The following is a 15,257-nucleotide window of genomic DNA, read 5'->3' as shown; positions in this document are numbered from 1 at the left end:
ACCACAGTAAACATGACCCTAAGTTACAAAAAGCTTTATTCATCTGAAGAAGAGATGCAAACAGATTTAATGCAAAGCTGAAACACAGATTAAAATATACCAGGGGTTTCACAGAGAGCAACAAAGTAACAGTAAAACCAGCATTTTCTGAGTCATAAAGTGTGGAACTCCACTTTTACACTCCGCTATTACAAGGGCAAACTATTTTTTTGTAGAGCTCATTTACTCAAGTAGAGCCCATGTAGCAGTCTGGATTTTCTCCAGCAGGGGGTGCTGTTAGCCATAAGTTGCTTTTGTTCCATTTAAAGATGAAGAGGTGGAATAGTTGTTAAAAAATATATTGAGCTGCTCAGTATTATGGTGTTTTAATCTGTGATTTTCATGAAATTAGTGTACAAAAAGTTAAATATGGTAGGTAGAATCCTGAGGTACCTGGAGATTCACACCCCTAGTTGCCATGTTGATAAAAATCTCCAGTATATGAGATTTTGTTGACCTCAGATGTTCTCCAGCCTGTTGCCTGTGGTTGCCATGTTGCTAAAGCATGTGAAAATCCCCTCTGCAGAAGGATCTCTGCGCTGATGTGGGAAGTGAGGTATATCGAACACAATGCACGAACGTTTAATGAGCCGCAGAGCCCCATCGTCACGGCAGCCAAAGCCGTCACCGATGTCCTGCTGCACTTCATTGGGTAAGGGCTTTCTCTTTGGAGGGCTGTGTAGCCCTAGCACTTTGCCCTACCCCTCTATCTCAACAAGGGTCAGGACACCCTACACCTAGACGTGAACGCACAGTGGTAGGGCTAAGTGTTGGTGGCGAGGAGTGAAATGGGATTGGGCCTAAAAGTAAAGTATGTGTTTGCTTTATGCTGCAAAGTTACTGTTTCGGAAATACAAGGTTTTGCTCTGACTGCAATGAGTGGTCCTGTCCAACTGTTCATAACAATAACTCCACTGTCAGAAATCTCTTTTGCTAATCAGCTAGACAAAAGAACAGACAACAGTAGGTTTCATATTAGTACATATACACCAACCAGACACATCATGACCACCTCTTTGTTTCAACACTCATTGTCCAATTTATCAGCTCCACTTACTCTATAGCTCAGGACCCCCATGGACCCTCACAGAGCAGGTACTATTTGGGTGGTGGATCATTCTCAGTCCAGCAGCAACACTAATGTGTTTAAAAATTCCAGCAGCACTGCTGTGTCTGATCCACTCAGACCAGCACAACACACACTAACACACCACCACCATGTCAGTGTTACTGCAGTGCTGAGAATGACCCACCACTCAAATAGTACCCGCTCTGTGAGGGTCCATGGGGGTCCTGACCATTGAAGAACAGGGTAAAACACAGATATACTGTACTGTTTGCTGGTTCTTTGCTTTGTGCCTTCTAAAGTAAGAGTGTGTGTGTGTGTGTGTGTGTGTGTGTGTGTTCACGCAGGGATCAAAGCTGTACTGATATCTTGGATCTGTACAGTAAGATCAAGACAGAGCTCAGCAGTGCCGCTGAAGAAGAGGTAAGAGTGAGTGTGAGAGAGAGAGAGAGATTAGGTGCACCCTTTTAACGGGTGACTTACGAAAACATACTAAATCTTCCCTAAACAGACTGATTGATGAAATTGATTGATTTAATGGGCACGTATGGCTTGTGGTAAACTCGTCTCGCAGGGCCAGATGTGATCTTGTCTCTTGGTTGTGCCCAGATGTACAAGATCACACCTGGCACTGCAAACTAATGGTAAACGAGCCTTAATTAACCAAATTCACTGCTTTAGGGGTTGTTGTAAGTAAGTTAACTAGTTAGTTACCCTTTATAAATCCCACGAGGGGGAAATTCAGCTCCGCTTTTAACCCATCTGAGCAGTGAAACGCACACACTAGGGGGCGGTGAGCACACTTGCCCAGAGTGGCGGGCAGCCCTCTCTGGTTCCACTGACTTACAGTAAACCTAAAGGATGTTTGTCTTTCTCCTCTAAAGTTACCATTGGAGATACAAGGTTTTCTTCAGACAACAGCAATATGTTTAAGCAGTAGAGCACGAGAGGGAGAGTGTTATCGCGAAGTAACATCACATGACTTATTGGCGATAACACACTCCTACAGTCGTCTGCTGCTTTAATACAACAGTTAAATAAATACAATAAGAAATGAACAAACTGGCCGTGAACACGGCGTTTAATGTGTTTAGTTGCTTCCTCCAATTATAGCTCCTTAATGAGCAGCTTGTTGCTACGTCAGAATAACGAGCTCCGCCCACTCGCTGTACAGTCGCTGTAAGCCCCACCTTCTGAAGTACAGACTGAGCCATAAAACTGACCCAATATCAGGTTCAGCTCAGTTTGGTCAGTTTGTCCAGATCAGTATTAATGTTGTTTTGTTCCAGCCGGTCTGTAAAGCTTCTTACAGCCCGTTTAGTTTGGCGAATGGTGTTGGGTTCATTTCTGGCTGATTCCAGGTTGTTCAGCTGTTCTTCTGTCACAGCTGCCGACTGAAAAGCTGCTCAGTGGAGACGACAGTTTGGGAATTTAGTGTCGTCTCGTCTTCAGAGTCGGACCAAATCGACTGTTGGTCAAATGCGATCTTAAGTGTCCGTTTTCCGTTTGTGGCAAAGTAAGAAGTAAAAATTTGGCTTGAGCGTCTCCTACAGCTGTCAAAGTTGTTGCTTAGCAACGGCGTCTCAGCAGAGTGATGGTGTTTGTGGGGAAAAAAACGTGATGTTATGGTGAAACAACAGCAATTCTCAACCAATCAGCTTGTGTGGCCGGAACTAACTGTGTGTGTGTGTGTGTGTGTGTGTGTGTGTGTGTGTGTGTGTGTGTGTGTGTGTGTGTGTGTGTGTGTGTGTGTGTGTGTAATTTTTTTTTGTTTTGTTTTTTAGGAGGATGTTGAGGTCGACTCAGACACTCCGGGCACATCTGCTGGTCAGAAGGTTAGTTTGAAATCAGATAAAAACTACCTACACTCTCCAGGATTTGGCTCACAAACCTCTCCTCATACTTGTAGACTTTTTCTTTTTAAAAACCCAGTTTACTCCCCAATTTAGTCGTTTCTAATTCCACCCGCTAGTTAGGTTTCACACGATGCTATCAACACTAGGATGGTGAAGGCTAACACAGGCTTCCTCCAAGACCTGTGAAACCAGCCACCACTTGTAGCCCTTCTGACTACACACCATTCAGAAACGTGGAATTGTGTGTCATATTAATAATTATTTTATTCAGTAGAAGTTTAAAACCTCTTTAAAAAAATCTTTTAACATGTATTTAGCTCACCTAAAAAAAACCTACCTCTCAAACATTATCCACATTTACACATTACACTGAAAAGTTTGTAACCATTTCTGTGTGAAGTAAAGGACTAGACATTCCCTGGCTATAAAACTGGCCCTAGGAGTCTGGAAAACCTGGAAAACTTGAAAGCTGTGTTTAAAACCACACACTCTCATTCTGAGCAAATGGCCAAGTGCTCCTAATGTGACACAGTGGACTGAGTACATGGATCATCTGAATGGAGGAATTGGGTGGACCTGATTAGATCTGGGATAAAACTAGGAGCTCATTAACAACCACATACTGCACACATTCAGACTAAACTGTCCACCATCAGCCTAAAATGTTAGTGTTTCTAACTGTGGTATGTCTGAACGGCTGGTTGATGTGTAGTCTTTCTAAATATTTAAGAGAATGTTTTGGTAAATACACAAGTGAGTCAAATGATTGGCCATACAGGTTTAGAAATAGTTTTGATCATGAAATAATGTATGATAATAATAATGAATCCTCTCCCATTTTCCACCTGTTCCTGGTGTCCAGAGGTCCACTCAGCAGTCTCAGAAGCGTGGTGTGGCTCTGGATGTGCGGGCGTGGCTTGGGCAGTGCAAGGAGCTGCTGAGGAGAATGATCGCCAGTCCAGACTCTGAACCCTTCCGCCAACCCGTCGACCTCTTTAGCTACCCAGTAACATAATCTTATTTATTGTTCTTTATTGAGAAATTTCATTAAATATTTAAAAAAAAATCCATAATTGCGTCATTGAGCGAAAGTCACTCAGAGTGGTTTGAAGTGGTTTATTGGTAGAGAAACTTAAGGACTCAAATTTCAACCAAACTTACCAACTCAGCAGTGGTGATGGAAACCAGCGGTCACCAAGACTGCAACTCAAATATAGCCATTAGTGTTATGAGCCAAAACCACTAGTGAACCGACACGTCTTCTGAGATTGGATGTAATGTTGATGGTTATGATCCAGTGCTACGTTTTCTTTGTGGAGTGTTTAGGCTTAAAACACCCTGCTTGTACCTCTCTGCCAAGAATTGATTTAAAAACACATTTCATGCCAGAATCTTCTTAAATCTATTGTCCAGCAATGTTGCAGACATCGGACGTTTTCATTAAGGCCTCGGCGTACTTCTTAAGAAATGAAATTCTCGAGGGTGACTTGCTTGCATGCTTTCTGCCTGTTGCGGCTGCTTCACTAATGCAGGTGACATTTTTTGAGAAGTTCCATGACTAGTGGTAAACAGTTCTAACTAAGGTGACATGCAAGTGCAGAATGCTGCCACCATTTAAGGTGGAACGGGAAAATTTGAACAAGAAGCTGGCAAAGAGCAAGCCGATTTCAGCCTCATCTTTTTGTGAACTTAAATATAATGTAACCTGTGTGTTCATTTTCTCTGCGGTCATTTCATGTTGTTAGCTGAAGCCAGGCGAACGTCGTCTCCACAAGGAATACGCTGAGGCCTTAACTGTTTCATGTAGTAGCTTTCTGAATGAAGCATTTTGCACCAAACCGCTCTGAATGACTGTTTACATCTTAACTAATAATGCAGAAAATTAGCAAAATTGCTGGAATTCCCTTTTCACAGGTGTTATTTTTGCAGATCCCCCCCTCCCCGTATCGTTCTGCTCCGCTTCTCCCTGTAAAGAGTGACTGGAGGATCCTGTTGTAATTCTCTTTGTCTCCAGGACTACAGAGACATCATAGATACTCCAATGGACCTGGGGACGGTGTCGGAGACTCTGACAGCAGGGAATTACGAGAACCCCATGGAGTTCACCAAAGACGTCAGACTAATCTTTAGCAACTCCAAAGCCTACACCCCAAATAAAAAGTCCCGGGTAAGAGCAGCACAACAAACTGCACCATCGTCACTTTAAAGTGTCCGTATGATAGGAAACTGACTTTCCCTCACTTTTATTTAAAAAAACATTCATACAGTCCATACGTGAAAACTGCCAAAACAGCCTGCGTGTTGTGCATTCCTACCAAAGTTGTAAGGAGTGTTTTGACCTGGACTTCATTTGCAATGAAGAGCAATGCAGGGCAGCTAATCAGAGCAGAGCCCATTTACATGCATTAGTCTCAAAGACACAGCTTGTTAAGTTCTGAAGGGTAAAGAGAGGCTGGTCATTTACATACGTTTCCTAGCCTGTCTTTAAACCATCAGAGTTAAACAGTCTGTTTTAATAGCTGTGCCTTTAAAGCTGATGTAATTAAAGAAGCTCTTGCCCTGAATTGCACCTTATTCAAAAGAGAGTCCAGACCAAAACACTCCTTGTAAGTTCCTCATGAATGGGCGGAGCTAAAATGAGTGTTGGCATATTTAACGCTTGTATCCACTCCTGAATCTTCTAATATCCCCAAGAAGCACAAACTTTGAGAGGTTTATTTGATGAACCTTCCCTTTAACGCTCAGTCTGTGCTTCAATATTCAGCAAACAGGTTGATAATCTAAGACAGATACAATACAAATTTACCAGTAAGCTCACAATTACAGATTATAATCAAATCAAATACTGAGGCTGGGAACAGTCCTACCAGTGCCAGACAATGAGCGGAAACATCCCTCTTCACATGGCGGTTTCTCTCGGTTTCTCCTCTTTGCTTAATTCTTCGGCCGTATTTTCCTTGCCACGAGCTTCTACACGGCTTCTTCCTGCTTTAGAACGGCACTTTTCCGAGGTGAAAGAGTTCTTTTTACCGCACCTGGGTTAGGTTGTTTACTTAACAATTAGCATGATATAGGCCCTTTAAGATGAATTATGACTTATGTTTAAAAAAACAAAAACATACTGAGCCCTTTAAAGGGATAGTTCAGGCTTTCATAGATGGGTGTGTGTGTGTGTGTGTGTGTGTGTGTGTGTGTGTGTGTGTGTGTATATATCTCCATATATATTTTGTGTATATGTGGCTTGTGATTGCAGATCTACAGTATGACTCTCAGTCTGTCAGCATTCTTCGAGCACAAGATCATCCCCATCATCTCAGATTACAAATCAGCCGTTCAGAACCAGCGACGCTGTCAGCAGAGACTCGGCTGCAGCAAGAGGTTACAAAATGCTCTTCCAGAGAGGTAAAACACACACACACACACACACACACACACACACGAGAGAGAGAGAGAGAGAGAGAGAGAGAGAGAGAGAGAGAGAGAGAGAGAGAGAGAGAGAGAGAGAGAGAGAGACAGAGAGAGAGAGACAGAGAGAGAGAGACAGAGAGAGAGAGACAGAGAGAGATTACACCTCCCTGTGGAGTTACTAATGAACTGAGGACACACGCTCACCTCTTCGAACTTGGAACATGATGTAACTGATTTTGAGCTCATTTTCTTTAAGTATTGTTTGTCCTTATATTTAATTTTATTCAGGTTTTATTCTGTCTGCGTTAAGCGGGACATGCACTACACGACTTTTAAAACCTTAACAGGTTTTTAATACCGAGATCATTGCACACGGAAAATCAATTTGTCACAGCATTCCTTGTCTTGTTGTCGTGAGGCGCTCAGATTAGACTGAAAATCAGCTTCAGCTGTGAAAATTTGCCGCAAGGGTCCAAAACAGGCTTAAAACCGGGCAGAAAATCAGTGTAGGCCCAGCCTTAGAGTTCAGACATGCCGATAAATTATTTAAAGGGCCCTTGAGATAATGAGAAGCTGGTTTTTCATCACACAGACAAGAGCCTGTTTTGAATTTGTTGTGTGTGTAATGTCATGAAAACCACCGATACGTACGTATGTCCAGCCTGCGGCAGTTTAGCCCTGCCCACTCACACTGGCGTAATAAGTGTTTTTTAGCTGGAACTGCTTTTTGAATGAGGCACAAATTACAGTGCGTTTGATCAAAGATGTGCCTGTGTTTGTGTTTCAGCAGCCCCAAAGTGAAGCACAAGCCAGTGAAGAAAACTAAAACCCCCCAGCAGACGTCCAGGAGTCGCTTACGGCGGCCCTATCAAGGTTGTATCCGTTGTTTCTCTGTCATTTGCTCCCGTTCTGGGGTCACATCACAAGTTAGGATTTGACCAGGTCAAGAGAAGACTTTTTTTTTTTTTTCTTTTTTTTTTTTTTTAATTCATATTACTGAAGCAAACCTTATTTTAATTTAAGAATTATATCTTACAGCATCTTGTCTCAAAGTTAGGGCAGTATTTAAGAGGCTTAGTCTAGTCAGGATGATTGTGTGATACTGTTTTCTCATCTGGATTTAGTGATGAGATCGTGAAGTTAGGACCTGTTATTCTGTAATAGATACGGCCCTAAATTCAGTTCTGAAGTTGTCATGGTGACTAAACAGAGATTTCAGAGTGAAGGTGATTCTGTAATGTGTGCTGTTTGCTAGTATTTCTTATTGAATCTTCTTGTATGTTTGTTTTTTTTTCTTGATCATCAGATTCAAATTCTGCTGTATCTGATGAAGACAGCCAGCCATCATCATCATCATCCTCATCAACAACAACCCCATTACCCTCAGCGCAACCGGGCAGCAACAGAGTCACTCGCAGCAGAACTACCACCAGAAAATCAGGTATACGCATAAATGTCAATGTTTATTTATATAGCACTTTTCATAACAGGTGTTTTCACAAAGCATCTTTACAGAAAAGTCCCGGTCCAAACCCCCATGAGTGTCGCCAATGGCGACAGTGGCAAGGATTATATTTTTTATATATATATATATATATATATATATATATATATATATATATATATATATATATATATATATATATATATATATATATATATATATAATATTTCCATTCTGGGCGACTTTTTCCTTTCACTCCACTACATTTCAGAGTCTAATCTCCGACTTTTTCCTCCTACATTTTGAGAAATCTGTCGTTCCTTTTGGTTTCTGTGTGTATAAAAACGTCACATGTCAAAACGAAAGAAGCGCAAAGCCAGAGCACCAATCAGGGCCCAGCGGTCACTTTGTTTAGAGCTGGTTTTGACCTGTCGGTCATACCGACCCAGTGCAGCACGCGGTTCAACGTCAGCGCAGCAGCGTAAAACTTTGGGAGAGTCTGTTCAACATAAATGATGAACTAACCTAACTTTGTGTAAATAGAGCTCAATATAGAAATATGTCCACATATGCAGTCGAGACTGACGCGGCTTTTTTCTGAATTTCTACAAACACCATTTCATTTTATAGTAAATGAGTTTGGGCTGGTTTATGTTTATGAACAGACGCCTACAGATCAACATAGTAAAGGAGCTCATCTGTGATCCTGAGTTTAAAGCCAGTTTTTATTCAACTTAAACTTGGAACTAAGTTGTAAATAAATCTGAAACTGAAACTTTGCTTGTGTGTAAAAAGTGATTTCAGAGCCACTCGCTTCTCCCTGATGGAAACTGTTTACCTTCAGTGTTTTGTGCTTCTGATCATTTTAATAGACGTCAGCGTCACTAATTAATGACGTTCTATTAAAAGACTGGTTTACCAAGAGAGACGCTGGAGGACTTTCACCTGAAATGAGTTCATGAAGCCAGTTCTGTTATAAAAATGATAACATTGGGCTCCCATTTGGCCGTATCATCAGGATTGATCCCTGATGATGTTGCAGCCGTCCATAGCTGGGAGTCCAAGAGAGCACAGTTGGCATCGCTCTCTCTGGGTGGGCAGGATGGCCCCCCCCCGTCTCCCTCAATCACTCAACGTAATGCTGGTCAGCGCAGGCGTCTGTTAGCTGACGTAACAGATCTGGCGGTCGGCGCTTTCCTCCGAGCGCGTTCGGCTGTCCTGTGACGTTGCGAGAGCGGCAGTTCGAAAAGAAGCGGCGGCTGCTTTCACAGGTCTTGGAGGAAGCCTGTGCTGCCTTCACCCTCCTAACGTTGATAGTATTGTGTGATTGGAGGAGTCCTAACTAGCGGGTGGAATTGGCGACGACTAACTTGGGGAGAACATCGGTTAAAAAAATAAATAATAAAAGATTATAACAGGACATTAGAACCATAATTCATCTTTTAGTACTTTTGCTCAAGTGGAGGTCTAAAGGGAGGAACCTCTACTTTTACTGGAGTGATATTTTACCTTGGGTGCCTCTACTTTAACTCAAGTACATGGTTTCCACTGTTTCCTACATTGGAGCATTACATACAACATTATAATAGGGAAGAGTAATTTCCCTTGAATCACTGTTCCTAATATTGGAAAATCAGGAATACTGTACTGGACACTGTTATAGGGAACAGAACTGCCACCTAATCACTATTTCCTACACACTTTACAAGGAAATTTCTTTTTAAGCCTGTACTCGTAGGTCTGCTATAGGGTGCATTGCAGTGCGTTGTGGGATTTTAAAGTGCACTGTGTAGTGAATAGGGCATAATTTTGAACACAGAAGAAAAATATCCAGAAATAAACTCTGGAACTCACGAACATCTGCAGAAAACATGCGCAAAAGAGCTGCGTCAACCTGTACATGTACTCAGAGTTTAAGCTGGCCTCTGACCCTTTGACCCCTGTGTTTGTGTGTGCAGACGCTCAGTGCAACGGGCCGCTCACTAACGGCGGACGGACCAAGCGCAGACAGACGGCGGTGCTCGCAGAACAGCAACAAGCTTCGGACTCCGAAAGCTCGGAATCTTCGTCGACGTCGTCAACTTCGTCTTCCTCCTCTTCTACGTCATCCTCATCCTCGTCATCCTCAGAGAGCGAGGCGAGCGACGCCGAGATCGGCAGTTTCCCAGACGGCGGCGACCACGACTACAGCAAAGCGCCGCGGCTGTCGCTCGGCCGCAAAGGCAAGACGCCCGCAGCGTCTGCGGCTGCCGCTGCCGCTGCCGTTGCCAGTAAGGCTAAGCGCAAAAGGACAGGAGGAGAGAAAACAGCAGACCTGAAACGAGTGCGCAGGGAACCGATCCAAGAAGCAGCACCCAGTGAAGAGGAAGAGGAAGAGGAGGAGGAGGAGGAGGAGGAGGATGATCATGATGATCATGATGATGATGATGATGATGATGAAGAGGAGGAGGAGCCTGAGGAGGAGGAGGAGCCTGAGGAGGAAGACGAGGAGCTTGAGGAGGAGGAAGAAGATGCGACGCCGCAGTCGCCACAAGTGCAGCAAGCTAGAGGTGGGAGGGCGAATCAGAGGACAGCGAAAGCTGGGCGGGTAAACACTCGTAACCAAGGGCGACGGACCGTTGTATACAACGATGATTCAGAGGAGGAGGGGCCCGCTGCTGACCCGCTAAACCTGGGCATGTCCCGCTCCGGAAGAGTCCGCCGCATGACCGAAAGAGCCAGGGTCAGCCATTTAATGGGCTGGACACACTGACCTTGTGACCTTGTTGACCTTTTTACCAACCTCAGACTGACTCACTACAGCAATACTGCAGGGATTTTTTGTTTGTTTATATTTGACTATTAGTAGCTGTTGTCACGAATTGTTTTTTTTTGTACAGGTAAATGGTTTTTGTTTTTTATTTTTGTTTAAGTTGTCGAGGAGACTTTGTTTACGACTCTGGATCATGGTGCTGCCCCCGTCTTGCTCTGGTTTCCATGGAAGCGTGTCTCCGCCATCAGCCGAAACAGCCTTATTCTGGTCCAGAACATCTAGAAATCTTCTCTGTCTGTTTTTTTTCCTCTCCTCTCCTCTCCTCTCTCCTGTGACAGGCAGACAGGCTTCATTTGCCGATGTGGTGCTTTTTTCCAATCAGTTTAAATCATTGCGCTGCAAGCAGGACGATGGTGCTGTTCTCTCTCTCTCTCTCTCTCTCTATTTTTCCTCCCCCTCCCCTCCCCCCCCCCCCACCTCTCTTTCACTTTTTCCCCCTCTCTCTCTCGCTCTCCCTCTCTCTCCTCCTCTCGCTCTCTCTCTCTCTCTCCTTTCTCTCGCTATCTCTCTCCTTTCTCTCGCTCTCTCTCTCTCCTTTCTCTCGCTCTCTTTCTCTCTCGCTCTCTTTCTCTCTCGCTCTCTCTCTCTCCTTTCTCTCGCTCTCTTTCTCTCTCGCTCTCCCTCCCTCCACTGTTGGTCATTTGCTGTTGTTATCCACTTTCATGGTAAACCATATTAATTAAAAATGCACATGGAGCAGCTTCAAATTCAAATCAAAGCTTTTCTGAACGCATCCTCTCTCTCTCTCTCTCTCTCTCTCTCTCTCTCTCTCTCTCTCTCTCTCTCTCTCTCTCTCTCTCTCTCTCCCTCTCTCTCTCTCTGTCTCTCTCTCTCTCTCTCTCTCTCTCTCTCTCTCTCTCTCTCTCTCTCTCTCTCTCTCTGTCTCTCTCCTCTCTCTCTCTCTTTCTCTCCTCTCTGTGTGTCTCTCTCTCTCTCTCTCTCTCTCTCTCTCTGTCTCTCTCTCTGTCTCTCTGTCTCTCTGTCTCTCTCTCTCTCGCTCTCTCTCTCGCTCTCTCTCTCGCGCTCTCTCTCTCTCTCTCTCTCTCTCTCTCTCTCTCTCTCTCTCTCTCTGTCTCTCTCTCTCTCCTCTCTCTCTCTCTTTCTCTCCTCTCTGTGTGTCTCTCTCTCTCTCTCTCTCTCTCTCTCTCTCTCTCTCTCTCTCTCTCTCTCTGTCTCTCTCTCTCTCTCTCTCTCTCTCTCTCTCTCTCTCTCTCTCTCTCTCTCTCTCTCTCTCGTCCGCTTTCTCACTCAAATCTTCCAAGATGCATTAACTACTTCCAAGTCATGAATCTTGGCCCTTCCAAGTCTTTAGGCCCCGCCTGTACCGAGCATCGACACGGCGGGTCTGGACGGACAGACACACACTGCTGACTGTTTTTACGATGGAGTATATTTATATTTTTTCACTGTTGTATGATACACTTTGTGATTTCATTCTTATCTGTTATTTTAGAGGAAAAATCTAACTGATCCAGTAAATGTTTGCACATGTTATGAAAAACGTATGTGGCAGCTGATTTGGTTGAAGGGACTTCTGGGGCTGATTTGGTTGAAGGGACTTCTGGGGCTGATTTGGTTGAAGGGACTTCTGGGGCTGATTTGGTTGAAGGGACTTCTGGGGCTGATTTGGTTGAAGGGACTTCTGGACGGGCTCTCCATCCTGACTCCCTCATTGGTCGAGGGCCCCTTAACTAGAACTGGTTACCCTCAAGCCATCAGAAAGGCGACGGCCTGCTTTTGTGTTTCTGTTGCGTTTTTTTTGTTGTTGTCTTTTGTTTTTGCTCACATTGATTTCAGTGCTCATAAAATCATGTTTTCTTTTTGTTTGTTTGTTCTTTTGCAACTCAATAAGGTTTGGTGCCAAGGATCTTTGCCCCCAACAGGTGGTTTTGTTTGTTTTGCTTGGGCTGATTCTCATTGGCTCTTCAGCCTGTGGGTGTGGCTTGAGCCATTTAAACCGGACGCATTTCATTGCTCGTCTTATTGAATTGACCGTCACCCTTGAGCCGCGTCTCATTTGTAACCATCATTTTCTGTGTTTTTTGTATCGCGACGCTCGGATCTGAGATCAGCTGTAGTTTTAGTGACTGGAGACTGACAGGAGGCTCTGCTCGCGCTTCAGACCGCAGACGTGGCTAGAAATGATCGTCTGGCTTAGATTGTTTTGCTGTTGCTTCGCTTCAGTTCTCTGCGCAGCAGAGGCTTCGTGAATGATGTAGGAAGAGCCGTTTCAGAGGATCGTAAAACTTTTTCTTCCTTTTCTTAACCGGTCCAGGAAGCTCTTCATGCAGCTGCGCCGCCGGTAGAAGTCGGGGTCTTTTCTGTCGAATGAAGAGTTCGACCCAAAACGAAGTTCTCAACTTCCCGTCTCTCTCTCGTTCAGTCTTTTGGTAAAATTTTACCACATGAAGAATCAAAAGGTGTATTCAAGCCCAGTTTGGGCCGCTCGTTACTTAGTCTGCATTAACTTGTGGTCACATGAAATGATTGAAATATCTGGTCAGTACATTTAAAAACTGGGCTTTGGTTGGATGTGTTTAAAAGCAAAAACAGGAATGTAGGGAAGTCCAAAGAGGCCATGAGGTAGTCTTTTTTTTTTTTTTGCTTTATCTTGAGAAGTTAATTATCTAACAAAGTTGTCATTTTGAGAGAATGTGTTGTCTTATTATCTCGAGATGGTTATCTTTACATCGCAAGTTTGTGTTCTAATCTCAAGATGAGTTTTTGTCGTAAGATCACAAAATAATTAACTCTTAAGATAACTATCTTGAGATCACAAGGTAATTATCTTGTTATCTCAAGGTAAAGTTGTTAGAGATGAGTTAATTATCTTGAGAAAGTTACCTTGACATGACAAGTTAGTTGTCTTGTAATCTCAAGATGAGTTGTTGTCTTAAGATCACAAAATGATAAACAATTTTGTCAGGTATATTGTGATCTCAAGAAAAGTTATCTTAAGATCATGAGTTAGTTAACTTGTGACATCGTGGTAATTATCTCGTCATCTTGATGTTATCTTGAGATAACAATAACTCGTTATTTCAAGATCACTGCTCATCACAAGTTAATTTGTGATAAGATCATTAATTTGTTATCTCTAGATAACAATCCAGGAAATTACAGCAACAGCTCATGGCGTCTCTGGACTTCCGTAGGAATGTATTTTACAGGTGGGAATTAAAAAGGATCGTCTCTGTTGTAGAAGTTCGCGGTGTCCCGGCACCGCGTGGCCTCGTGTTAAAGACTCGCCTTTCGGCAGTTCTTAGTCCGTCACGTGGTGATTTTAACGTGGTCAGACGGTTCCTCTGGACTCGGCTCTGCTCTGTCCAGTGTGAGCAGTCCGGCTCGGGCCGAAGCTCGGGCCCTGCGACTGCTGGGATTTGTGGTCGGTGCTCTGTTAGAATCGGCGCAGAATCGGCCGGTTCATTTTGTCGTTCCGACGCATTTCTACTGAAGTATGAAGCCCGACTGCCACCGACCGAGTCTCCGCTCGTCGGCGCGAGGATTAGCCCGATAAACCGATATGGTTTGAAAAGGCCCCGAGCCCATCAGCGTGAACACGTGACCGGACCCCGCCCTCTGTCTGTCTGTCTGTCTGTCGACTGACTGACTGTCTGTCTTTCTTTCTCTCTCTCGCTCTCACTGTTTCTTTCTATCCCTTCTCTCGCTCTCTCTCTCTGTGTCGCTCTCTCTCTGTGTCTCTCTCTCTCTCTCTCTCTCTCTCTCTCTCTCTCTCTCTCTCTCTCTCGCTCTCTCTCTCTCTCTCTCTCTCGCTCTCTCTCTCTCTCTCTCTCTCTCTCTCTCTCTCTCTCTCTCGCTCTCTCTCTGTCTCTCTCTCTCTGTCTCGCTCTCTCTCTCTGTCTCTCTCTCTCTGTCTCGCTCTCTCTCTCTGTCTCGCTCTCTCTCTCTGTCTCGCTCTCTCTCTCTGTCTCTCTCTCTCTGTCTCGCTCTCGCTCTCTCTCTCTGTGTCTCGCTCTCGCTCTCTCGCTCTCTCTCTCGCTCTCTCTCTCGCTCTCTCTCTCTGTCTCTCGCTCTCTCTCTCGCTCTCTCTCTCTGTCTCTCTCTGTGTCTCTCTCTCTGTCTCTCTCTCTCGCTCTCTCTCTCTGTCTCTCTCTCTCTGTGTCTCTCTGTCTCTGTCCAAAGATCCATCCTTCTCTCTTCTCGTTGTTTTCCTCTCCGGTGTGATGGATTGCGCGTGTTTTTAATAAAGGAGTAAAAGTGTTACTCTTGTTGAAAGTCTTGTACAGCTGAACTCGGCTCTCCCTCTGTCTCCGCCGTCTTCAGCTCTGTTTATTTCAGTACCGGTTTCTGAATCACACTTTTTTGCCACCGTCTAATTCGGTGCGTAAAAGATGGAGTTAGTCTTGTGTTTTCAGAGCCGCTTCAGCTTCAGTGTCCTGATGCAGTTTTACACACGGTTCCCCCAGAAATGATCAACTGGAGGTCAGTTGGTGAAATAAAAATGTTATTTTATTTATTTATTTATTTATATGGTACGTTTTTGGCAAATCAAGGTACATACAGTGTAAATGATCCTCAGAGGTTCTACAGTGGTTCTAAGGTCTGATGGTGAAGCTTAAATCAGCTTCTCCAGGTGAAAAGTTGGTATTTGTTCCTTTTCATAACCGAATG

The 15,257-nt window shown here is 44.2% G+C and overlaps 1 protein-coding gene across 4 annotated transcripts in view; it reads left to right on the top strand.

Moving 5' to 3' along the window:
• The window catches only part of brwd3 (bromodomain and WD repeat domain containing 3), a 33,977-nt gene extending 22,921 nt beyond the window's left edge, over positions 1–11,056 (top strand). For 2 of the 4 annotated variants that reach the window (XM_037533657.1, XM_037533656.1), the window contains exons 32-40: positions 566–691; positions 1,453–1,528; positions 2,890–2,940; positions 3,824–3,967; positions 4,976–5,128; positions 6,215–6,363; positions 7,160–7,242; positions 7,676–7,810; positions 9,772–11,056. In XM_037533657.1, the coding sequence (XP_037389554.1) occupies positions 566–691; positions 1,453–1,528; positions 2,890–2,940; positions 3,824–3,967; positions 4,976–5,128; positions 6,215–6,363; positions 7,160–7,242; positions 7,676–7,810; positions 9,772–10,565 (1,711 nt within the window). In that variant the 3' untranslated portion in view covers positions 10,566–11,056. Of the gene's footprint in view, positions 1–565; positions 692–1,452; positions 1,529–2,889; positions 2,941–3,823; positions 3,968–4,975; positions 5,129–6,214; positions 6,364–7,156; positions 7,243–7,675; positions 7,811–9,771 lie in introns of all 4 variants that reach the window. The other 2 variants (XM_037533655.1, XM_037533654.1) reach the window with 1 other exon arrangement.
• Positions 11,057–15,257: the final 4,201 nt, after the last annotated feature.

The sequence above is a fragment of the Pygocentrus nattereri genome, chromosome 23, assembly GCF_015220715.1.
Source record: "Pygocentrus nattereri isolate fPygNat1 chromosome 23, fPygNat1.pri, whole genome shotgun sequence".
Lineage (NCBI taxonomy): Eukaryota > Metazoa > Chordata > Actinopteri > Characiformes > Serrasalmidae > Pygocentrus > Pygocentrus nattereri.
Note: the sequence above shows the minus strand (reverse complement) of the source record. Positions and strands in the feature narration are given on the sequence as shown.